This window comes from Protobothrops mucrosquamatus, unplaced genomic scaffold, assembly GCF_001527695.2.
Source record: "Protobothrops mucrosquamatus isolate PMUCROS unplaced genomic scaffold, P.Mucros_1.0 scaffold4055, whole genome shotgun sequence".
Lineage (NCBI taxonomy): Eukaryota > Metazoa > Chordata > Lepidosauria > Squamata > Viperidae > Protobothrops > Protobothrops mucrosquamatus.
In genome coordinates this window covers 12,568-36,100 of record NW_015389986.1, presented here as the reverse complement: position 1 = coordinate 36,100, position 23,533 = coordinate 12,568, and the positions used below count along the sequence as shown (strand labels likewise).

The window sequence follows — 23,533 nt, the reverse complement described above, 5'->3', positions numbered from 1 at the left end:
CTCGTTTGTGCTCCCTTTCTTGCCATCTTCGTTAACGTTCAAGTTATTGTAATATGAATATTTATTATTTTAATGTTTTTTTTCTTTGTTTGATATGGCCGGCATATAACTTTAATAAATAACACTAGTATTTCCTACACCAGAGAATGTTTTGACTTTTATTAGGAAGGTGGAGAAGTGCTAGCATGGAATCTGCCTGCAACTCTATTAAAGTAGCTGATTCTGTTTCCAGCATCGCAAAGCAAACCATATCCAAAGCACTGTAAATCTTAAATGTTCTCGCCCAGTATAAAGAAACAAAAATGAAAGCACATTTTGAAATCCAGGTCGTAGGCTCACAAAGGTAAATAAAGAGAATTAGCATGGAGCAGTGGTTCATAATGTTGAATTCTGGGTGAGATATCCCAGTTCGAATCCTACCTCCATCACGGAAGTTCATGATAGGTGTCTCACTCTAAGCCCAACATAGTTCACAGACATGTTACTGGGAAGATTTGAAGGAACAACCATAATAGTAATAATAGTAGTAGTAGTAATAATAATAATAATAATAATAAAGTTGGAAGGGACCTTGGGGGTCATCTAGTCCAACCCCCTGCTCAGGCAGGAAACCCGATACCATTTCAGACAAATGGCTGTCCAGTCTCTTCTTAAAAACTTCCAGTGTTGGCGCATTCACCGCTTCTGGAGGCAGGTTGTTCCACTGGTTAATTGTTCTCACTGTCAGGAAGTTTCTCCTTAGTTCTAAGTTGCTTCTCTCCTTTAGTTTCCATCCGTTGCTTCTTGTCCTGCCTTCAGGCGCTTTGGAAAATAGCTTGACTCCCTCTTTGTGGCACATGGATGTATTAGAAAATGTGAAATCCTCCAGAAGGGACATCTGAGGGGAACAGAACAACTTCATTAAGCTAGAATCTGAAGATGGATCCTCAGGATTGCAACCAAAGTCTATCTGGCAAGTATCAAACCTGGCTGTGCCAGGAGAGATTACAGGTAGTCCTTGACTTACAACTACAACTGATCCCAAATTTTCCACTGCTAAGCAAGGTAGTTGTAACATGGGTTTTGCTCCATTTTACAACCTTTTCGCCACAGTTGTTAATCACGCAGTCATTAAATGAATCTAGTTTCCCCCCCCATTGATTTTGCTTGTTGGAAGCTGGCTGGGAAGGCTATAAATGGTGATCACATGACCCCAGGAGAGTGCAATTTTGATCACGTGACCCCATGGAGATATTACAACAGTTGTGTGAAAACCAGTCATAAGTCACTTTTTTGGTACCGTTATAGTTTCAAACTCTCACTAAATGAATGGTTGTAAGTTGAGGACTCTCTGTATATACACGCATATTTCTGCTGTATGGGTATTGGGCTGGCTGATTTCATCAGTTCTGGGACTTATGCTATCCTCCCTCGTGAGCTTGTGCTCTCCTCCCAAAATTTAGCAGAGGTGTGACTTGAAAACCCCTTAAAAGAAATTTATTTATTTATTTATTTATTAAATTTATATACCGCCCTATCTCCCTTACGGGACTCAGGGCGGTGAACAGGCGATACTAAAAACCACAATAATAAATAAATAGTTTCTGTGCTAAAATCGAATTGAATAATAGGCCTGTTCTAAAAACACACCCATACAAAACCCCCACTAAAACATAACCAAACTACGCCAGGCCGGCCGCACGGAATAGATGGGCCTTCAGGGCTCGGCGAAAAAGGCGCAGGTCCGCAATTGTACGTAGGTCGGGGGGCAGGTCATTCCAGAGGGCAGGAGCTGCCACAGAGAAGGCTCTCCCCCTGGGGGTCGCCAGCCGGCATTGTCTGGCCGACGGCACTCTAAGAAGGCCCTCTCTGTGGGAGCGGACTGGTCGAAGGGAGGTGCTTGGTAGGAGGCGGTCTTGCAAATACCTAGGTCCATTGCCACGGAGCACTTTAAAAGTTGTTACTAACACCTTGATTGTTTACAGATTGCTGAAGGAAGTGCGGAATGACTAAAAATCAGCATTATTGTTTTAAGGCTTTTCCATCTGGGGAGTCAAAATACTTCTGTAAAAATCACTGGAATATCCTCTCTAATGAAGCAATTTGAACGGGAGTGTAGTACTACTCTTCTATTTTTCCACCTACTTTTGTTGAAAGAAATGCAATCCGCATCAGAATCTGTGTGGCTATAAAACTAGCTCGTGCTTGGCAATTTCCATACATATGGGATCTTGTGCAAAGTGCCTATTTTGAAAGAGTTCTGGATTGGTGACTGGCTTGTCAGTCAGATTTAGTTATAGGCTTTTCCTATTATACCTTTAAGTTCGTCTAACTTCTGATTGACATCTAACGGCTGGTTAAAAATGGCAATAACCGTTTTAGCAGCTAATAGGCAGTTCTTGTCAATCAAATCACATCCACCTTTTAATTTTGTGTGTGTGTGTGTATGTGTGTGTGTGTGTGGTTTTAAAGGCGTCCGCCTCTCTTCCTTCTGTAGAAACTTCATCTTTGGAGGAAGCGAAATTGCCTTCTTCCCAGACAAGAAAAGGAGACTTACTTGCTATATAATTGTGCTGAAATAAATCCTTCAGTTTCAGCTGTCTAGAGCAGTGATGGCGAACCTTTTAGAGACTGAGTGCCCCAAAACTGGCCCCGCCCCCACTCCACCCCCTGCTCCACCCCCCTTCCTCCCCCACCCCGGCCCCCATGACGCCTGCCCGCAGGGTCACTCACCGCCTCCACGGCCCGCCACAGATCGCCCAGGCAGCCCAGCAGTACCATGGCGGCCACACCCTCTGCCCGCGCCCCACAACATCAACTGTGCGCGATGGGGCGTGAAGGCAGAGTCTTGTCTACGCTGCCTGGCTGCCATGTCCTTGTCTGCGCTGCTCCGCGTGGGCCACTCTTGGGGGCAACTCTCCTCCAGGGGGAGTTGCTGGTGAGGGGGGGGTCGTGGGGGGAGGCGAGGCTGGGGAACGGCACGTGTGCCCACAGAGAGGCCTCCGAGTGCCGCCTCTGGCACCCGTGCCAAAGGTTCGCCACCCCTGGTCTAGAGATTGCTGCCACTTTAGAAATGTACAGAATGCTTGGAATTTTCTCTTTGTGGCATTTCAGGCTTGTTTTTCTCTTTGTTTTTTTGTTTTGTTTTGTTTTGTTTTTTTGTCTTATAGCCTTGCTGCCTCCCAACACTGGCAGCCGTCGACTGGCTATTCTTAATTCTAAAGCAAAAATTACTAAAAGCTTAGATAAAAAGCTTAAGCGCTCACTGAAATGCTGTCACTCGATGGCCATGTTGCTCTGTCCTTCCCCTCCCCCTCATATTTCTCCAGGCCATGAGCTCTCTTCTCTTCCAGCCTTGCTGCAACGTTCTGGCTGGCTGCAGAGAAAACGTTTCTCCATGGAGCATGTGGTACTACTGGCCCCTTTTCCATTTAGATATGCACAGAAGCCGCCTCCTCGTACTGGAAACCTGAAAAAGAACAAGGAATTACTATCTGCATGGGCAGAAATTAACAAAAATGATCCTTCCAGGAAGATTCCCAGCTTTAGAGCACAGGGAACATCAGCCAACACCGTCCCTCCAGGATGCACTGGATCAGCTTAATTACGAAGCCTGGAGTTTACAGGAGTTTTGTCCAACAGATTTGGAGTCTGGAGGGCACATGGCTGAGAAAAGCTGGAGTATAAATAATATATATACACACACACATATGCACACAGACCTAAAGCATAAAGTATTCATTTGAAGGCATTTTTCATTCTTGGAACAACTGCACAGCATGTGGTGGTCATATTCTCAACTGCACAGAGGACTAAAAGTCTCGCTTGGTAAGCCTAAATGACACAGTAGTTGAAACATGGCAGCTATTTCTAATTTCTATTATGAGAAAAGATTTCAAAATATCCTCAAGTGGAATCTAGAACCTGAGAGACGACTAGTCAAACCTTCTTAATGACACTTGAAATGCCTCCCAGAAATTGTCCTCAGAACTCTCTGTATATTTTAAATCCGAATTTTACAAGCTGTGAGCGCTTCCTAAATAATAGGTGTTTGGCTATGATACTTGGTTTCCATATATGGGAAGTCCCCGACTTACAACAATTGAGCCCAAAATGTATAACGTTAAGTGAGTTTTGCCCCATTTTACGACCTTTCTGGCCATAGTTGTTAAGTGAATCATTGCAGTTGTTAAGTTAGTAACATGGTTGTTGAGTGAATGTGGCTTCCCTGTTGATTTTGCTTGTCAGAAGGACGCAAAAGCTGTTCACATGATCTCAGCGCACTGCAACCGTGATAAATATGAATCAGTTGTATCTATATTTTGATCAGATGACCACAGGGAGGCTGCAATGGTCATTAAGCGGGAAAAATGGTCATAAGTCACTTTTTTCAGTGTTGCTGTAACTTTGAATGGTCACTAAACAAACTGTTTTAAGTGGAGGACTACCTGTATTTGCTCCTAAGTCACTTTGGATAGAAAAATTGGCAGCATATAAATTAGATGAATAAATGAAATAGCTGTCATTTAGTAATCTGAGCTATTAAATTCTGAGGGAGCCTAAGATTCCTTCACCCAATCCAACTGTCCTGATCTGATCTGATTACTTTTCAAATAAGTATCCTGTTCTAAAGGGAGCTAAACCAACATTTTGAATTAAGGATTTGAATTAGATCAGGGGTGGTTGATACACCAGCAAATACAGTATGTTATGACCAACTGGGCTGTTCCTCCTTGCTACAAAAATATCAAAATTGGCAGGAGAACCATCTGCTCTTGGAGCTGGTGTATCATTTCAGCCATCCTGAACATCTATTCCAGGGGTAGGCAACTTTGGCTCTTTTATGACTCGTGGACTTCAACTCCCAGAATTCCTGAGCCAGCCATGCTGAGGGGAAAGGGAGAGGTTTCCAAGCTGAGCGATGCTGGCTCAGGAATTCTGGGAGTTGAAGTCCGCGAGTCATAAAAGAGCCAAGGTTGCCTACCCCTGATCTAGTCCAGTTGGTCAGCAATGCAGGGACCACCAGATGGACGTACTATTGCCTGAGCAATTTTCTTCTCTTTTCCTCTCCTTTCCATGCCTTATTTTTGGGGAAGAGAACCTTAAGTAAAAATTATCTTAATTTTTATTATTGTTTCAGCCATTCAAACTGAAGTAGGATGTATGCAAATACTTTGAGTAGTTAAATAGCTCTATAAATCCTATAAGCAAAGAAATAAAACCTTACTTACTGATTTTTAAACTCTGTGCCATTGGACCATTTCCAGACCCGGTTAACTTCTCTTGAGAGACCAAACCAGTAATGAGAGGAATGGAGAATATCCACCCAAAAATCCTAGGAGAAGAGAGATAATGTTTAGTAAAATCCTCATTTAAAATACTAATTGGGGAAAGAAAGCGTCGGTTATTTTTCAATGTCTATTGAATGCCAAAATACATCATGAAATAATTGGACTAAAATTAAATGCTGCATAAAGAAAACCAAACTTATGACAACAGGTAGAACCATCAGCCTTAGAACTGACAATGAAGATACTGAAGTGATCAACAATTTCTGCCTTTAAGAGGATCTACTAGCAACAAAGGAACCATCAATCAAGAAATGCACTGCAGACTAGCAATTGGTAGGGCAGCCATGAAAACTCTGGAAAAAATATCAAGACGCTGTGTACACGTCTGCCACTTACAAAGATTCAGAACAGTGCAGACAATGGATTTCCCTCTGTGAAGGATGGATGTTGAAGAAGCAGGATCTAAAAAGATATTGAAGATTTTGAATGTTGAAACTGAAGAAGACTCCTGTGAAAACCATGGATACTTAAGGAATGTGTCATAGAACAAATTCACCCAGAGCTCTTTGTTGAGGTACAAATGACTAGACCAGTGATGGCGAACCTTTTAGAGACCGAGTGCCCAAAAACTGGCCCGCCCCCCGCTCCACCCCCCCGCCCCTGCTCTGCCCCGCCATCCCTGCCCCGCCTACCCACAGGATCACTCACCGTCTCCAGGGCCTGCCACAGATCACCCAGGCAGCCCAGCAGCGCTATGGCGGCCACACACTCTGCCCACGCCCTGCAGCATCAACTGCATGATGGGGTGTGAGGGCAGAGTCTTGTCTACGCTGCCTGGCTGCCATGTCCTTGGCTGCGCTGCTCCGTGTGGGCCACGCTCAGGGGCGACTCTCCTTCAGGGGGGCTGCTGGAGAGGAGGGGGTCGCGGGGGGAAGCAAGGCTGGGGCAACGGCACGGGTGCCCACAGAGAGGGCTCCGAGTGCCGCCTCTGGCACCCGTGCCATAGGTTCGTCACCACTGGACTAGACTGAAATTAAAATGCTTTGGACACACTGTGTGAAGACCTAGCTCTCCGGAGGAGACTATCGGGAAGTTCTCAACTTATAACCAACCTTTAGCAACTGTTTGAAGTTACCAAGGCAGTGAAAAAAAGTGACTTTCAACCAGTCCTCATATTTATGATCATCGTAGCCTCCTATGGTTCCAGGTTCTTGGGAAGAATTCGATAGGTGAAAAAAAGTTCCAAATCCAGTCTAAACATCTGGATCACTGTGGGGCAAGCCAATAATTAAGACAGCTCTGTGGTTCATTGGGTCATCGTTTTAGATGCTAAAGGTTGGTTGTAAGTTGAGAACTTCCCGATAGTCTCCTCCAGAGAGCTAGGTCTTCACAGTGTGCCCAAAGCATTTTAATTTCGGTCTAGTGATTTGTACCTCAACAAAGAACTCTGGGTGAATTTGTTCAATGCCACATTCCTTAAGTATCCATGGTATTCTCAGCAGTCTTCTTCAATTTCAACATTCAAAATCTTCAATATCTTTTTATTTAGAGAAAGGTAGTGCAGTCTGATGCAACAAGTATGAAGATTATGTGTTAGGCTGACCATTTTTTTACCCCAATGCTGGATGGTCCCATTATATATACACATACAAGAACACATGCAGGAATGCAGCCACCAAGGATTGCGCTGATAGGTGTCCGGATCCACTTAATACACACACCCCCACCTCCTCCCCCTCATGTATACAAGCACAATCCAGTCAAGGAAAGTCAGACAGATCCCGAAATAGAACTGGAAAGGATGACAGACACGAGAGTAAGTGAGCAGAAACAGTTAACTCACGCTAGCAGACAGCGGTTGGATCCAGGAAAAAGGAAACGGCAACCTGTTTAAGAAACCAGGCAGAGAGAACGGACGGACCGGTAACTAAGTCAAGGAGCCGAGCGCAGAGCCGCCCGGCAGCATAAGAAGGACTCCCAGCAATCTTACATTACGCTCTGATGATGTTGGTAGTGTTGACCGACGAAAGCTTTTACATTAAACAGTTTTGTTTTAATACTATCCTGGTGTTCGGATTGTTTTATGGTATATACATATACATACATACACACACACACACACATATATATATATACATATATTATCTTTAATTACACTCAAGTATATACATATATATACTTCTAATAACACTAAAACTAAAACCGTGACTCCTGGGTGTGATCATCTTCAAAAAACCAAACTGTGAGCACCAGGAGTATATCAAACTAAAAAAGTTTAATAACACAAAACATAAAACATAACTACACCAAGCTTTCGTTGGACTCCTTCCGACATCGTCAGGGTTACGTGCCAGTCCATGGGAGAGTCGCAAGGCCACAGGCAGAAGCAATTAATAACATCACGCACGTAGGCAGGGGAGGCAGAAGATTAGCTACCGGTGTGAAGACTGCAATTAAAGCGCAACCCAATCGCCTGGGGCCGGTGATGAGGTCCAGGAGCCGGGCGCAGATGATGGGTGGCTTATAAAAGGGACTCTCCCATGGACTGGCACGTAACCCTGACGATGTCGGAAGGAGTCCGACAAAAGCTTGGTGTAGTTATGTTTTATGTTATTAAACTTTTTTAGTTTGATATACTCCTGGTGCTCACAGTTTGGTTTTTTGAACATATATATACATATATATATGGGCACACGTGCTGTTGCCCCAGCCCCGCCTCTCCCCACGGCCCCCTCCTCACTAGCAGACTCCCGGAAGAGAGCAGCACAGCCAAGGACATGGCAGCCGGGCAACGGGGAGAAGACTCCGCTCTTGTGCCCCATCACACGCAGATTATGCTGCTGGGCGTGGGCGGAGGGCATGGCCACCATGGTGCTACAGGGCCACCTGGGCAATCTGCTGCGGCAGGCCATGGCAATCTGCTGCGGTGGCCCTGCAGGTGGGCAGGGTGGGGGGTGGAGCAGGGGTGGTGGAGCAGGGGCGGGTGGGGTGGAGTGGGGACGGAGTGGGCGGGGCGGTTTTTGGGCACTCGGTGTCTAAAAGGTTTGCCATCACTGATATGTAACAACGATAGTGGGAGTGACTTCCAACTTCCTGCTGGCCTCCCCATTGAATTAGCTTGTGTGAAGCTGGCAGGGAGCATTGGAAATCACGATCACATAACCACAGGAATGCTGCAAAGGACAGAACTTTGTGAATAAATCCAGCAAATTTTACACTGTAAATTTTATACAAATTTCAATCCCAGAGGTGTAATGGATCCTGGATTTTTATGCATTCTTTAAGTTCCCGGATTTTAGATATCTTGATTCAAAAACTGCTTGGGCTAACATGAGAGAACAAACAGATAAACACAATGAGAGTTTCAGTAGTACATACATTATTATATTAATAAATATGCCTGTATTTATATTTGTGAACGCCAGGACAATTATCCAATTAATCAGGGTGACTACTTATTCCTTACCAGTTCCTTCTGAGTATCAATCACAGCCAAGGATGCATTAAATGAGGAACAGGACCTTAAACTGAGAGACCAATTCTTTTCTTCTTTTGATATATAGAGACATTTTCCACTGTATCTAATCCATGAATCTGGACAGGCAACACTTTCAAGGGGACGACAAGGTGGACATGTTTCTGTCTTTTTAACTAGAAATAAAGCAAAATGGACAAATTATAGAACTCATAATCAACTAGAGGTCTGACAACAAGGTTTGAATAGTTAATATTAAGCTACCTCACTTAAATTGTTGTGTGTTCTAGTCCTGGGTTAGACACAAACCCCGGTTGATTGACCTTGGGCCAGTCACCATCTCTCTCTCAGGCCTGAGGAGGAAGAGGAGGCAGGGACAAACCACTTCCAAAATCTTGCCCCAGAAATGACAGGGACTAGTCCAGGCAGTTGTTAGCAGTCACAATTGACACAAAGGCTACCCACTCACCCACCTACAGCAAAAACCTTATACAGGTAGCCCTCCACTTACAAAAATCCATTTAGTGACCATTTAAAGTTACAACAGTACTGAAAAAAGCGACTTATGTCAATTTTTCCCACTTGCGACCATTGTAGCATTCCCTTGGTCATGTGATCAAAATTTGGATGCTTGGCAACTGGTTCATATTTAAGATGGTTGCAGCATCCCAGGGTCACATGCTCAGCTTCTGCGATCCTTCTGACAAGCCAAGTCAGTGCGGAAGCTAGAGTCACTTAACAACCATGTTACTGACTGCTGTGACAAGAAACATCGTAAAACGAGACATGTTCTGGATCAGCCAGTTAGATGAGAACTGTATGTTAGAATGTTTGGCATTTATAGGGTTAAGCGCTGTCTCCTTAAGAGATGGCTTATGGGTAATGTAGTTTAGCTATTCAGTAAATCCCATGTTAACAGGTCAGTAGGAGGGGCTACTAAGTTCATCACAGGATATCCTGGCTACGTGCCAGTTTGGGAATGTCTTTGTCTGAGATAAGCATGGGATCACCGGAGGACACACACGGTCTTAATTCATGCTAGAAGTTGATGTGTAGGAATTAATGATTTTACCTATAAAGATGAACAAATATGCAACATCCAGATGAAACTACAGAAACATGAGTACTGACCAAGTATTCCTGAATAAATATTTGTTTTACAATCATCTTTGTTGAGTTATCTGTCTGACCTTGGATTACAAAGCATCTTGATTCAGGTTCCAGAACAGTAAAATCATTAATTCCTTCACATCAACTTCTAGCGTGAATTAAGACCGTGTGTGTCCTCCGGTGAATTTTTCCCACTTGCAACCATTATAGCATTCTCTTAGTCATGTGATCAAAATTTGGATGCTTGGCAACTGGTTCATATTTAAGATGGTTGCAGCATCCCAGGGTCACATGATCAGCTTCTGTGATCCTTCTTACAAGCCAAGTCAGTGGGGAAGCTAGAGTCACTTAACCATGTTACTGACTTAACCACTGCAGTGACAAGAAAGATCGTAAAATGGGACAAAACTCACTTAACAAATGTCTCACTTAGGAACATAAATTTGAGGCTCAATTGTAGTCCTAGGTTGTGCAATAAAACAAGAGAAAGGGTCAGGAATGAAAAGTCATTAAATCAAATGCAAATTTGTTTATGTTGGAACGTGCTATCTTCTTCCTTTCCTGAGAGCCATGGTGGCGCAGTGGTTAGAATGCAATATTGCAGGCTGATTCTGCCGACTGCCAGGAGTTCAATCCTGACTGGCTCAAGGTTGACTCAGCCTTCTGTTTAGAGAGGGCTGTAAAGCACTATGAAGTGGCATACAAGTCTAAGCACTGTGAAGCGGTATATATAATCTGCTATTGCTATATCTATATTGACTTGCCCTAACTTTTACATAGCAATCTTCCCTTCCTGCAGCATTTGTGTCAAAAAAATCCAGATGGCAATCACAGCAGTGCAATACCATTCTTGCCTTTTTTTTGATATGCAGGCAACATATGAAATATTTACAAATAGTCTGGGATTCAACTGGGATTCAATTGCACTGGCCTAAAGATCATTTTGACTTATTTGACACTCACCACTCCTAATTGTTGCTAGTTCCTTCCAAATCATTCTGTGCCTTAAATGTAATCATTAATGCATGGGATGATCTTGATTTAAACAATAACAATAAAACAACGGAGAAAGTTAAATCCTTACTTACCAGCCAATGAAATTATAATAATGGTCAAAGCTGCAATTACAACAACCGCTCCTACAGTGAATAGTTTGTCTGAAATGCACTTAGGTATGAGAGCTGAAAAACAGGCAAGAAAATATTAGGAGATGAAGTTCATGGTTTTATTATGATTGTTCAATTTTTTGTTAATGTTTTCACTGATTTATAAACCACTCAGGGTTGTAGTCAGACGATAGCATATTTAGATTTTTGTGGTCCAACTTGCAAACTGCTGACCCCACCATGGATAAACCCTGATAAACCTTGAATATCCCTCATCTTCCTCCCCTTTTTTCCACAAGGAAAAACAAAAGGCAGTCAAAAGTGCTTCCAAGGAGCCCCAGAAGCACAGCTTTGGTGGGGTTTTTTTCCTGTTTCTTTCTCCACAGAACATATGAAGTGGCTCTGGAGTGGCTAACAGCCAAATCCTTCTTGCATTTGTGGGAGACACAAAGCCAATCTCGATCCCATTGCTCTTAAAATGCCCAAGAGCCCTGCTAGAAGAAAAAGCTGACAACACTCGGGAGAGTGTCATATTCAAGTCCTAAAAGTGATATTACAACGTAGTTCAAATGTAGGACAGCACAGTGAAAAACAGAGTGTGCCACCCCAACTTCCTCATCTTCTGCAACAGCATTACAAAAATTAACCTGATCTTGTTCTTTTGAGACAAAGGTATCAACATCAATTCCTTTCCCCTCGGATGGATGATCTCTCCCCATCCCCTATGACCAAAAGTGAACTGGAAGGGTTTCTGCCCTGGAAATGGGAAACACCCACCAAGGTGATGTGGGAAACCCACCAAAGGTACAGTGTTGGCCTTAAAGTCAGTTTTGTGTGAGGTTCTCCTTTTCGAAAGAAGGCGCAGACCCAATGTCTTCTCCATAAAACTAGGGGGGGGGGGGGATAAAGAATCCTTTTACTTAGGTGTGGCACAGTTCTACCCACTTTGTTTTATTATTCACCCCTCAAAGGTAACAAAGGGCCCCAAGGCAGGTATTCACCTTTGTTTTGACCAGCATTTCTTGAACTCTTTGCATCAGAGCTTCCAGGGGAAGATGCACTTGTCATCTCAGGAGACAAACAATCACAGTATCGAGAAACTCCTTCTACCAGTACTGGAAGGCAGAAGACAATACAGGGAAGATGCAGTTGTCACCTCAGGAGTCAAATGATAACAACACCCAGAATCTCCTGCCCCTAAAGCAAGGGTAAGCAACCTTGGCTCTTTTATGACTCGTGGACTTCAACTCCCAGAATTCCTGAGCCAGCATGGCTCAGCTTGGAAACCTCTCCCTTTCCCCTCAGCATGGCTGGCTCAGGAATTCTGGGAGTTGAGGTCCACGAGTCATAAAAGAGCCAAGGTTGCCGACCCCTGCCCTAAAGGAAGGCAGAAAACCCCAAGAATAACAATGCACAGTATATTGTGCTCTAGTTTTGCTCTTGGGAAGACACTGCCCCCAATACCCAACCAGGGCTCCTTATCTTTTCTCAGTCAAAACAATTTAAATAAATATTTTAAGTAGTTGAAACCTATCCCCAAATCTTGCACTGCTGAATGTTCCCAGGCAGAATTCAAGGGGACTGGCAAAAATCTCACGAGAGTTGATCATCTTGCAAGATTTCAGGTGATTATATTAGGGGCGGTGCCTATGTCATAGGATAAAAACGGGCCTATATCTGGAGTATTTCCATTGGGTTTTTTTGGTACACATTGGAAGACCTCCTTGCTTTTGCACAAGAATATCTATCTATCTATCTATCTATCTATCTATCTATCTATCTATCTATCTATCTATCTATCTATCTATCTATCTATCTAATCTATCTATCTATCTATCTATCTATCTATCTATCTATCTATCTATCTATCTATCTAAAACTAACACTCCACATGGAATCCCAAGTATGATAGTCTCTGATTTAGTGAGCTTCTTAAAGCTTAGAAGACCATCTGGAAGAATCCTCTCAAATGTTCTTCCTGGTTCATCAGATTTAGAATATTTGCTTCCAATACATCTCTTACAAGGAGAAGCAAGGATGACTGAAGAAAACAATCCTGCTGGTAACCAATTCTCTTACCAGTTCTCCTGATTTCTAACTTGAATCCAGTCAATCCCCAGATTGAAACTTTTTTTTAAAATAAATTATTAATACAAAATTAAAAACACATTGGACATAGATATGATGTCACTGGTTCCATACATCTTCCGACATTTTACAATAGTATTAGTACTCATATAGACATGTAGTTCTTGAGCTTTGCTCACTATTTATAATATATCAACACTTTTCCCCTTATTTCTGTATATCTATTTATCTTTTAAATATACATTTGTCTATAATCTATATTTTATTCTAACACTCTACATTTGTCTTGGCTACCCTCTTATTGTCTATCCAATCATAAAATTGTTCCCAGATTTTGTAGTACTTAGTTTCACTTTTATCCTTGAGTTCCCGTGTAAGTCTATCCATTTCAGCGCAATTGAAAATTTTCAGTAATATTTCCTCTTCGGTTGGAGTAGCTTTCTCTTTCCATTTTTGAGTGAAGGCTATTCGTGCCGCTGTTACTATATGCAGTAGTAAACAATTTGTATCTTTCTTATATTTTCTTTCTATAATTCCCAATAAAAAAAATTCCGGTTTGGCCTCTATATCTATTAGCAAAATTTCTTCCAGCCATTTCTTTAATAAGTTCCAAAATTTTTGTGCCTTTGGGCATTGCCACCACATGTGGTAGTAATTCCCAACGGTCTCTCCACACTTCCAGCAGCCCAGATTGAAACTTTTACCCATCCAAGTTTGCTTTTTTAACTCATGTCTGCCTTACTTATTGTGATTCCTCTACTTAGAATAGAAATCGATTTTTTTAGCCATATAATCAATAAGAGTTTTCCTCTGATCTCATCAGTGTCCTTGCGCTTTGTTTTTGCTTTCTGTAATTCTCAGCTAGGTGAAAGAAAGATCTGAAATACCTCACCTTTAATTTCTTCTGGCATCTTCCAAGCTGATGGGGGAAAAAATCAGGATTCAGACTGCATGGAAAGAAAAGAAATTGGTATCACTCATTCCTATATACAATATTGTTGACATACAAGATTTAATATAAACATTAATTGTAAAGACCAATTAATAACAACAGGTATCAGAATCAGCCTTAGTACTGACAATGAACATATGGACGTGATGGGACAGCTTCTGCCTTTTAGGATTGACCATTAATAAAAAAGGAACAAGCAGTCAAAAAATTAACCAGAATAGGGCTTGGTAGAAGAGACATCAAGGCCGCATAAAAATAAAACAAGAAATCAATTTCTAGGACATTATTTGGAGGGATTAAGCATCAAGACTGTTAAAAGTAAAAGGAAAGTAAAAGTTGGTTTATTCGATTAAGGTTAGATGTTATCTTTGGTAACCTTTAATGTACTTTTGCTAACCTGATTGGGTGAAGAGGTTTTAAAGATTTGTTTATAGAAAAGAGATGAGATACGGGAAGAAGAGATCTTTGGTTGAAATGTTAGAGAAAGTGATAATTTACTAAAACTGTTTATACTTGTTATGGAGAGGGAAGTCATTTCTTTCTATATTTTCTTCTTTCCTTCCTTCTCTGCCCTTCTTACTTCCTTTTTATTTATTTTTAGTTTGGTTTTATTTCTTAACTCTAACATTCAATAAAATTATTACAAGAGTTTAAAGGAAAGCTATTTTTTCTCCACCGCAATAAGGAGTCCTCACAGTCACAATGCCCTCAGAGTCACAAAGTGTTGTGCTTCTTCACGCTGCCTACAGCAGGAATCCTATCACAGGACTACAGAACACACCTAGTGTACTCACCAAAATGTACTAAACTAGTTCTACATCATTCCACCACAATATCCTTAGCATAGGTGTGTCCCAAATTAGTGCACACCCTGCTTGGAAAATAAAGCCTGCAAACACGGAAAACCCCTGCACAAATTCTAGTCTCTCCAATGTGAAGCTGTTGTTGGAAAACAACCCTTAGGCAACGGAGACTGGCATGCTTCTGCACAAGCCTCAAAAGGGTGGGGGGTGGGGGGCATGCTTTATGACCATTTTTAAAAAATGACCAGTATCTCCATGGTCACATGATCAAAATTCAGACATTTGGCAACTGACTCACATTTATGACGATTGCAGTGTCCTGGGGTGATGTGATTGATCCCTTTTTGCGACCTTCTGAGAAGCAAAAGTCAATGGGGAAGCCAGATTCATTTAGCAACCGTGTTACTAACAACTGCGGTGACTCGCTTAAGAACTGTGGCAAGAAAGATTGTAAAATAGGGCAAAACTCACTTAACAAAGGTTTCACTTAGCAACAGAAATTTTGGGGCTCAATTATGGTCTAAGCTGAGGACTATCTGTAATGCAAAAATCTCGGAGGCTGAATTATTGTCCAGGCCAATGGTTCTCAACCTGTGGGTCGGGACCCCATTTGGGGTCGACGACCATTTCATGGGGGTCGCCAAGCAAGGCTGTCCGCCATTTTTTTGTCCGCCATTTTTTTTGTCCGCCATTTTTTCCCCCTTTTCCAGCGGGTGCCTTACCTCCCTTGGGCTGGGCCAGCTGGTGGTCGGCCCGCTCCGTCTCTGCCGCTTGCCAGCTATGCCTCGGCCGGCGCAGGGGGCAGAACCACGCATGCGTGGCGCTCCCTGGCAGGGAAAGTCCTCAACTTACAACCGGTTGGGTAGTCCTCGACTTACGACCGGTTTAGTCCTCGACTTACGACCGGTTTAGTCCTCGACTTAGACCGGTTGGGGTCGCGGCATTAAAAAGGTTGAGAACCACTGGTCCAGGCAGCCCATTCAGCCTCGTTAGGCTGAGCCAGAAGCCCACCCACACTTGCATAATTATCCCACCTCTTCCACAGTATTTACTCCCAGTCCCGGGAGAGAAGCAACCCACTCTGGCCTCCACATCTTGCAACTGTTCATGCTGCCACGGTAATCCACCCCTCCTTCCANCTTGGCACAAGAGAAGCGAGCACTCCGTAAAGCCAGAGCTGCAAATGCTGAAGCAACAGTGTCCACATTTCTCTGTTCAGTATGTGGCAGAACATTCCGTGCTAACATCGGTCTCATCAGCCATCTACGGACACACCGTTGATGGCCCACAATCCACAAGATGTCAAGGTCTTCATCGAAATCGATGGACGAACAACAACAGAGGCCTCCTCGAGGTTTATCTGTGCTCTCAAGATCACCTGATGAATGCAAATGTGGTGCCTTCTTGAAACTGTTGAAAGGACTGTGTTGTAGATTAGAAATAGACCATGAAATTCTTCCATTCCCCACCATCCATAGCGGAAGAAGATTTTTGGATGAGAAGCGAAACGTCTTCAAAAAAAAAACCCAATAAAGTCCAGTTGCCTCGTGAACAAGCACTTTTGGGACAACCGTGACCTGGATGACTGAGAATCCCCATAGATCACCCCTACCTTCTTTCCTGTTGCGCTTTGCCCCAAATTTGACAGCCCTCCGCAGTTGCTGCTTTTTACTCCTGGCGTGTCGCCAGCAACAGATCACAAAGCGGTTAACAACGGTAGCGAGAGAGAAAAAAAAAACCGGCAGGTAAATTTATTTGCCTCTCCCTTGCTCCGGTCTGCGCATAAAAATGCTTGGTCGCCTCGCAGGGCACGGCAGAAAAAAAACGCGAAGAAATTCCTCCGCGCCACGATCGCGGCTGGCCTTCCGAGGACCGCGAGGGAAGCTTCCCCGCCCTAGGCAGACCCAGAGCTCCACCTGAGCGTGCAGCGCCCGAGAGTTTCTTGCCTCTGCCCGCGTTTTGCAGCGTTGAGCCTAAATAACAGCCGGCCGGACTGGCCAGCAAAAGGGCAAAGTGGAGCCCGCCGAGCCCGGCCATACTGGAGAAACAGCCTCCCGCGATATATTTTTTTTCGTCGTCGTCGTCGCCACCGCCCCCCCCCATCCAACCAAATCGCTGTGGCCAATTACAAAAAGCGGACGACTTTGTCCGCAAGGCAAACCCCAGGCCAACCGCACAAAAAACAACAACAACAACAACGTAGAAGCAAAGTTGATTCCGGAACTTTGTTCCACTTTAAGACGGGCGGACTTCAACTCCCAGAATTCCCCGGTCGAGAGGCTGCTCAGATTGACAGAGCCCAAATCACCACCCGCCTTAAGTTTGTTTGAGGATCCTTTTTACAGCTCTTTTGGGTCCCCACAGTACCTCCACAAGGCCAGTTCCCTCGCACGCCCGAGATTGTTGGCGCTACGGAGGGGGGGTCGATTCTTTGCCACCGGTGCCGACAGAGGGGAGGAGAGCTTGTATGTCTTCCAAGTGGAATGGCTGTCTCTCGGCGAGATCGCTGGCAGGCAACCCTGTATTATCTGCCTCTTATAAGGTGTGGCCGAGGGATGAGCTGGCTAGGTCTAGACCCAATCCAGGCAGCCCGTTCAGTCTTGTTAGGCTTCAAAATCTTGCAGCTGTTCCGGCTAAAAAAAGGTAATCTGCCCCTCCTTTCCTTCCAATTGCCCAGCGGCCAGTCTCGCCCCCCCCCCCTTTCTTTTTGCTCCAGGTTTCCCGCAACAGATCGCACGGTGGTTAAGGCGGCTAGCAGGAAAATGCTGCTCGGTGAAGGAACTTACTCGTTCCCCCCCCCCCCCCCCGCTGGTTCAGGCCTGCCCATAAAAGGCGCCGCCGCATAATGGAGCGCAGCATTAGGGACGCGGGGAAGCCAGGCGGCAGCTTCCTCCGGCGTCAAGAGCGGGGCTGGCTTTTCGAGGACACTTGAATTTAATAGTGAACTCAGAGAGCATCAGTGTGATAGAAGCCAAACAGACCTGTTGAACAAACACAAAATGAACCATCTCCATCTACTTGCCGTTATATTTCATTTACTGACCATCTTTTATCCCTTTTGTAACACGTTGGTTAGTTAGATTTCCAGATGTTTTCTTTTCCGAAGGAATAGTTAGAGAAATAAAAATGATGATTGGCACCTTGTGTTTTACTAGATCTCAGCTTCTTCACCTTTTCTTCTCCTGGATCCAGAGGCTTTATCTCCCCATCCACACTCAGCCATCTCCCCAACAAACAAACGATAAAAGGATTGGTGTAGTTCAAAAGCTGCACTTTCGAATGGCTTAAATTCTTTTTTTATATATACATTGATTTTGTTTTATCAATAAAAATATAATACAAACTGGAAAAACAAAGCAAAAATACATCCAGCACTAATAGCAACAAAAAAGAAAAAAGATTGCTGTATGAAAAAAGGGGAAAAAATAACCCAAGTATCAAATAAATTTAACATTAAATATATAGAATCCACCCAGGCTGGATGCTGAAAAGAAAAATAGATGATTTCTCCTCCCTTTTACATAGCAGATCTATAAATAGTTATAAACTTTCCCATCCCTATTTAAACATCATGCCCCCCCCCAAACATTCTCAGCACGAAGTGTATTTCCAAGCCGACTCTCCTCTCCCTCAAAGGCAAAGAAACTGCGGCAGAGAGGAGACAGATCATTGCAAGATAAATGAGTCTTGTGTGGCAGGAAGGGAGGGGGAAGATAAGATAATCTTTATTGTCATTTTTTACTGTGGGCACAACGGCACACATCAAAAATGAAATTTAATTGCTCACTCTCAAAGTGAAACACATACATGACACAGGATCGCCAACTTGATCGCCAACGTCCGATAACGGATATGGCACAAGAAGAAGAAGAAACATAAAGTGTCAACGGGTGAGCCTGAGTTGTGTTTTGGGAGTTTATAGAGGCATTCAATTATAGTCCCACTGTTTGAGCCACATAAATATTCTGGGAAAACTACTGGATGCCATGAATTATGGAAAGCTGTTGGAAAGCACGGAAAGACTAGAAAGGACACAATATCAAAGAAGGACTTACATGACTACAACTTGCTCTTGTGGGAAGTCAACCCCCCCCCAGAGAAGGAAATATTAAAAGGGCAGAAAAAAATATATTTCCTCAGGATCTTGAAGAGGCAGGAAAGCACGCCCAGTTTTCTTAATAGCCCCAAGTCTGCCTCCTCCAAGCAGAAACCAGCTCTATAGAAGTGCAGATGCAGACCATTCAAGAAAGTTGGAGCTAGAAGATTAAGACGACAAAGACCTAAAATCTGCATACCTCACCCAAACTCTTAAGAGTCATTTGCCCAGCCCCAGGGAAGCAGGATATAACCTTTGGGACATAATAGGATTAAACCACAGATACCAAGGCCCAGAAAAGCACACTCAGACCCAGTTCAAAGTTCATGCCACAGGAACAGGAAACAGCTCAAAACAAAAGGCTTCAGAGGGTATAAAAAACCCACTCCCTACATGTGCTCACTCCTCTTTTCTGCCAGAGCCATCTTCCTGTCTGGCTCTCCTCTCCAATAAACTACAACCTTCTTCCCAAAGCAGTTGCCATGTTCATTCCCAGCTTGGATGAACCAGGATGAAGATTTTTCTTCCAACACTGTTATGCACTTGTACATGCTGCATGGTGGCACCTCTGCTTGCTGCCGCCCTGCAGCATGTCCAGATTGCCTGCCTTTCCCCCCCCCCCCCGCCTCTGCTTGCAGGGTGATGGAGGAGCTCTCCCTTGGGCGTCTCCCACTTTCTCCTCCCTCCTCCTCCTTTGAACAGCTCTTCGTTCCCGTTGCTGCTTTTTCAGTCCCCGAGTTTTGTCCAGAGCCTGTGCAGAGGGTGTTTGGAAATGAAGCCCTGCAGCGATCAGGTGGATGGGAACCATTCCCTTCACTTTTGGACTGGCTCAGAAATGGCCAGACTATCCTGCATTCATATGCCTCCAATCCCTTGCTTGCTCCAATCCCTCCAATCTGGCTTTACAGCAAGCAAGGGGATTGGAGGCACATGAATGCACGATAGTCTGGAATCTAAAAAAAAACCAACAGGGTTTTTTTTCCCCGTTCCTGGATTTTTGCTGCCAGACTGTTTAGCTTTCTTTCAAGTTTTCGTGATGCAGAATGTGGATCCTTCCCGTTCTGCATCAAGTTAAACAGTCTGGCAGTGAAAAGACAAGGGGAGCAGAGAAAAAAACCCAGTCTCACACACTGGGAGGATTTTCACTGCCAGGAGCAGGGAAAACGCCGGGTTTTTTGAGACGCCAGACTAGTGTGGAATCACATGCCTCCAACCGCCTTGCTTGCTGCAAAGCCAGATTGCAGCAAGGAAGGGATTGGGGGCATGTGAATGCACGCTAGTCTGGCCATTTCAGAGCCAGTTTTCCAAACTCAAAAAAAAATTAGGTCTCAATTCTGCCAAACTGGTGTGAACTGTCTGGATCCCACCACAGACTTCACTCCTGCATTTTACATGGTTTCTAGCAAACCCTAGAAAGAAGTAAAGAGAGTAGAAAGCTCTGAGGGAATCATATGTAGATCAACAAGATTTTTGTATTATAGTAATCGCGCCTATTCGGAACATTGAGGTCTTTTCTAAAACCATTGGGACTTAATGCATTGGCAAAATGAACTTTAATACCAATACATATTTCCCTTAATAATAATCAGTTATAGACAACTGAGGCCCTGTAGGCCAATTCTGACCTGAGGATGATCACTAGATAATTATTTTCAGCCTTTTTCAGGCTGGGATCCAGCCTTCCTGCTCTTTCCATATGGATTCTCTTCTCAGCCTGTTGTAATATAGCCACAGGAATTCATCACAACTCTTGAAGAAATGGTCAGTTGGGAAAGGAATGGGAAGATGTTGTGGTTGCTGCATCTCCTGTTTCTTCCCTTGTGACAAAGCAGTGAGAGAAAGAACCAGTCCAATTTGTGACCATGGGGCCCTCCTGGCCGAGGACTCCATTGCTGGTGAGAGCATGTGATGGCATCATGAATTCTTCTGTGTATCATGGGAAGCTTCCTTGACATTTCTTCAAATAACTTGTTGGAAACAATCCCTCCTCTTCTTCCCATCAGAATTACAGGTAATAAATATGAGCTTAATGTAAGTATTTCAGCGTGCATTAAAACATGCTGTTAGTTTGGATTCCACCTACTCTCTTTTATATTCCGCTTCCCTACATCTCTCTCAAAGGTCAAATACAACCTTCAGCTAAGAAAACTTTGCAAGCTATTCCTCAAAGCATTAATCTGTTACCACTGTTTCATTTTGGCTTCTCATGTATATATATGTACCACTCATTTCCTTATTGATGTGGTTCTGCCTACATTCTTCTTTTGACTCCTGTTAGAAAACAGTGCTCCATTGCTGAATTAGTCCACAGTTGACTTCGCGCAGAAGCCACTCAGATACATTTTCCAATCAGGGATTTAAGTTCATGAACGTGTAATATTGCTGCCAGAGCTCATATTTCAAGTTTATCTTTGAGTACTTGAAAATGAAGGCTAGATTGCATATTGGTGACAGATGTTTTCAGCATTATACGGGCTGAGATCAACATTATACGGAAGGAGAACCTGCCATTCCATTTCCTTCTTCCTAGTTACTCCTCCCAGCTTTCTGTACTAAGTTCAGAATACAGAATACAGAGTTGTGAGGGAGTTGAACGGATTCTAAATTGGATAAATGGATGAATGGATGAATGAATAAATGAATGAATGAATGAATACAGAAGCTTTATTTATGCTCATGAATGTGTCTGACCACTTTTCAAATCGTCTTGACTGATGGCATCAGGTTTGGCACCAATGAATTCTATGCTTGGAAGAATAATATATAGCATGAAAAGCTATTCTCTTTCTTACATTCATACAGAAAACATGTTGGAACACCAAATGCCTAAATTGCAAAAGTACATCTGAACCAGCCAAGCATGTCCTGTCAGCCATTTTATTTCTTAGGAAGATGCTCTGTGCAAGTTGAGACTTGACAAAGAAGCTGTAGGTGGCATGAATTTAAAGTTGATTTAATTAGGTTCTGAATATGAGAGACCAGGAGCATTTTGACTTTGTGGTTTGGGCACCTATGAGAAGAACAGGAAGAAGGAGGTCTATACCAAAGAAACAACGGCTTTTGTTGACTGGAGTGTAGACACTCCTCCCTGTAACAGTCCTTTCTACAATGTAGGTGAAGGATGTGGATGATTAATCTACAGATCCCTATTAGGAAATTCCCTATGTGATAATGATAATAATTGTCCAACGCACCTTATCAGCTTAATTAGCCATGACATGGGAAACAAAACAAGAGGACTCCAATATCCCTCTCACAGTTACTGTTTTTGTGCCAGGTCTCGCCTTCTCTGTCTTATACCTTTGGTTTTTCCTGCCTAAATGTAAAACTTTTTATGTTTAAAATGTAAAATGTTAAGTGTAAAGATGGATCATTTGGCTTATAACTAAAATCTATTTGGCATGTATCAAATCCAGATGTGCCATGAGAGATTACGTCACACATGGGCTTCTTCAGTGAATTCCAGTTAAGCCAGGACCTTCCCTCTTTTGATGAGGTTATCTGATACAACTTTGTGGATGGCTGCAGAGAAAACGTTTCTCCAGGGAGCATACGGTACTATCGGCCCCTTTTCCGTTTACATAGGCACAGAAGCCTTCTCCTCCCACTGGAAACCTGCAAAAAAGACAAGGAGTTACTATCTGCATGAGAAGAAATTATCACTGCAGGAAGGATCCTTCGAGGAATATTCCCAGTTTTAGAGTATAGGGAACAGCGGCCAACAATGTGCCTCCAGGATGCAGTAGATCAACTTGATTATGAAGTCTGGAGTTTATAGAAGTTTTGTCCAATAAACGTGTCCGGAGGATACATGACTGTGAAAAGCTGGAGTACATATAAATACACACATGCACACACATAAAGCAGGAAGTATCCATTTTCAGGCATCTGGAACAACTGCACAGCATATGATGGTCATATCCTCAACTTCACAGAGGAGTAAAAGTCTCGCTTGGCAAGCATAAATGACATGATACGTGAAACATGGCAGCTATTTCTACTTTCTGTTATGAGAAGAGATTCCAGAATGTTTTTAAACCACCAATGGAATCTAGAACCTGAGAGACAACTAGCCAAATCTTAATGAAACTTATGTCTGTCCCAGAAATTGTTCTCACAACTCCCTTTACACTTTAAATCTGAATATTACAAGCTATGAACACTTCCCAAATAATAGCAATTTGGTTAAGATATATTTGGTTTCCATATTTTTGCCCTGAGTCATTTTGGATAGCGAGAAGGGCCTCATATAAGTTAGAGGAATAAAGGGATAAATACCGAGGGAGCATATATGATTTTGATTTTGATTTGATTTGATTTTATTAAATTTGTACCCCGCCCTTCTCCCGGAGGACTCAGGGCGGCTTACAGCCAGTTTAAAACAATAGTACAGTGCAATACAAAATTTAAAAAGATTTAAAAATAACTATTCAGATTTGGCTGCTTCTACTAAAAATTTAATTTAAAACCCCTTTAAAATACCCCTAGGCCAGTCCTGCCTGCTGAAATAACCAGGTCTTAAGGGCGCGGCGGAAGGAGGGGAGATCCGGGATCACCCGGATCTCTGGGGGCAGCTCGTTCCAGAGGGTGGGTGCTCCGACAGAGAAGGCTCTCCCCCTGGGGGTCGCCAGCC

The 23,533-nt window shown here is 43.4% G+C and overlaps 2 protein-coding genes across 2 annotated transcripts in view; both read right to left on the bottom strand.

Moving 5' to 3' along the window:
- Positions 1 to 769: 769 nt before the first annotated feature.
- LOC107298524 (C-type lectin domain family 2 member D) lies at positions 770 to 17,227 on the bottom strand. Its single transcript, XM_015827902.1, has 8 exons — positions 17,172 to 17,227; positions 13,942 to 13,996; positions 11,963 to 12,076; positions 10,944 to 11,036; positions 8,737 to 8,921; positions 5,211 to 5,314; positions 3,246 to 3,448; positions 770 to 877 (listed from the first exon to the last, which is right to left on the bottom strand). The coding sequence occupies exons 2-7, from the start codon at positions 13,958 to 13,960 to the stop codon at positions 3,295 to 3,297; spliced, it is 669 nt and encodes a 222-aa protein (XP_015683388.1). The 5' UTR covers positions 13,961 to 13,996; positions 17,172 to 17,227; the 3' UTR covers positions 770 to 877; positions 3,246 to 3,294.
- A 4,323-nt stretch (positions 17,228 to 21,550) lies between these two features.
- The window catches only part of LOC107298526 (C-type lectin domain family 2 member D), a gene marked incomplete at its 5' end in the record, with an annotated part of 11,386 nt that continues 9,403 nt past the window's right edge, over positions 21,551 to 23,533 (bottom strand). The window contains 1 exon segment of the mRNA XM_015827904.1: positions 21,551 to 22,515. Coding sequence (XP_015683390.1) covers positions 22,398 to 22,515 — 118 coding nt within the window.